Genomic DNA, 2,162 nt, shown 5'->3' with positions numbered 1-2,162 from the left:
GGGGGCGCGCGCGGGGGGCGGGGGGCAGCCCTACCCGCAGCTCAGGCTCCTCGAAGTAGTGCAGACTCAGGGTCTTCAGATCGTGCGTGCCGGGGTCGTACTCCACCACCGAGAGCTGGGCGGGGACAGGCCGTCCAGCACCGCCCGGGCCCAGCCGCGCCCCAGCGCCACCCACCCGCCCGGCCATGCCACCTTGGCATCCTTGAAGCTCAGGAGCAGCGCGTCCCTCTTGGCTCCTGCCAGCTGCACACTGGCCATGGACATGACATTGCCGAAGAAGGAGAAGGAGGCCACCAGCTCCAGCTTCTCGCGGTGGGGCCGGCCCTCTGGGGAGACGGCAGTGGGTGCGGGCGCGTCCCACCCGGCCCAGCCACGCCCAGGCGGCCCCTGACTCACCTGTGCTCCTGTCCGTCCTGGTCGGTGCCTGGCGGGGGGAGGGCGGTCAGCCACATGGGGGCTGGGGGAGGTAGCCCCCGGCAGCCCGGGCCCGTGCAGAGAACGCGGGCCCACGTAGCCCCGGGGCCCCAGGACAGTCCTCGCTGCCCACCCCCAAACCTGTCTGGCTGTGCCCCCGGAATCACCCCACCCAGGGCCCCACCAGCGGGGCTGGGGCAGGGGCGTGAGGCCTCCGGGCGCCCTGCAGCCTGCAGCCCCCGCTCCTGGTGCCCCCAACCACCAGTTCTGATTAGGCCAAAGTCCCACTTGCATCAGGGGCACCTCGAGCGGGATCTGGCTCTGCGCCAGGGAAACGCCCAGAGGCAGATTTGCCAAAAGTCTTGAAGTCAATGACCGCTTTCAGCAGCACCAAACAACCTAAGGCTCTGGTTGGGCTGACAGCTGTCAGGAGGAGAGCAGGTGGGGTCGCCCCAAGCCCTCAGATGCCTCAGGGACCTTCCCGCCAGCGGGCCGCGCCGGCCCCAGGCCTGCCCGGGTCTGGCACAGGCTGAGCGGGCCTTGGCCTACAGGGTCTGAGACACGCGACACTCCAGATGCCTCAATGAGGCTTTCTGATTTTTTAAGCTTTGCTTATTTATGCACGCCAGAGCTGGGGTGCAGGCCAGGGGCCGCGAGGTGAGAGGACTCCCAGAGACCAAGTGGGGAGCTGAACAGGCGGGTCCACTGAGACGCACTGCCCTGGGGGACCCTCCCCGGCCGGATGGGCTCAGGCCGCTGCCGACAGCCTCCTAGTGCTGACTCCCCCCTGCGCCCCAGGGAGGCCCTGAACAAGACACTGTGAGACAGACTGGAGGACAGGGTCCCCCTGGACTGGCTCACTGTCCGCGTCCCGGCAGGCTGCGCACCCAGGGACACCCACATGCAGACCCCAGCCTGCCACCAGTCCCGCTGCCCAGCCTCCAGGCCCAGCGTTCGCACCTGGGGTGCTGGGCTGGGGGCGCCTGTGGCCTCTGTGGGCCTCAAGCACTGGAAGAGGCAAAGGAACTCCCTCCTGACCCAGAAGCCTGACACCCCCGTCGGCAGCGGCGGCCACAGCGAGGCAGAGACACAGCGACAGCAAAAAGGAGCCGGGGTGGGCGCCACTGCCAGGCGCGGAGGGCAGGACTCGCCCCCTCAGTAACCCCGGCGCCCCAACCAGGTGCAAGCCTCTCAGAAGAACGAGGACCTAACTCTGGCTGCGGGCGCCCTACGTGACAGGACGCGCCCTGACCAGTGGCCACAATGAACCCTGGGCCTCCTGGGGCTCAGGGTCGCGCCCCGAGCTATCGAGCGGTGGCCAGCCGCCTGAGACCATCCCACCAGGCGCTGACCCCCAGGGCACAGCAGGCCCCTCGTGCGCGCCGCTGCCCTCAGCGCCGGGCCTCGGGGGACCCGCCTGCTGTGCTCCCCGCTCCTTCTCCGGGCGTCCTCACCCTCCGGGTCCCAGTGGGCACGAGTGAAAACAAAAACCTCCAACCCACAGGCCGCTGGCTCGGAGCCGGGGCACCGGCTGGCCCTCGAGGGCCTGGCCTTCCCTGCGCGGCCAGCAAGAGCAGCCTGGGAGGCGGCCGGCAGGCCGGGCCAGCTGGGTGCAGACCGCTCTGGCATGGAGGCCGCCGCCGCAGCCGGGCTCTGCTCTGTGCTGGGTGTTTCCTCGGTTCCCCCGCGCGCTGCCGGCTGTCCCGCTCTGGGCCGCAAAGCCCGCGCGCGTTCCACGCGGCCGCGGC

General features: G+C 70.3%; 1 protein-coding gene across 1 annotated transcript in view; it reads right to left on the bottom strand.

Annotated features, from left to right (window-relative positions):
- Window positions 1–2,162, bottom strand: part of CPSF1 (cleavage and polyadenylation specific factor 1, 160kDa) — a gene marked incomplete at its 3' end in the record, with an annotated part of 10,723 nt that overhangs the window by 6,861 nt on the left and 1,700 nt on the right. The window contains exons 2-5 of the mRNA XM_012725106.1: window positions 1,917–2,122; window positions 397–424; window positions 193–326; window positions 35–115 (exon numbers count right to left, since the gene is read on the bottom strand). Coding sequence (XP_012580560.1) covers window positions 35–115; window positions 193–326; window positions 397–424; window positions 1,917–2,122 — 449 coding nt within the window. The remainder of the gene's footprint in view (window positions 1–34; window positions 116–192; window positions 327–396; window positions 425–1,916; window positions 2,123–2,162) is intronic.

Source organism: Condylura cristata, unplaced genomic scaffold (genome assembly GCF_000260355.1).
Source record: "Condylura cristata isolate star-nosed mole 26May11 unplaced genomic scaffold, ConCri1.0 scaffold00015, whole genome shotgun sequence".
Taxonomy (NCBI): Eukaryota; Metazoa; Chordata; class Mammalia; order Eulipotyphla; family Talpidae; genus Condylura; species Condylura cristata.
Note: the sequence above shows the minus strand (reverse complement) of the source record. Positions and strands in the feature narration are given on the sequence as shown.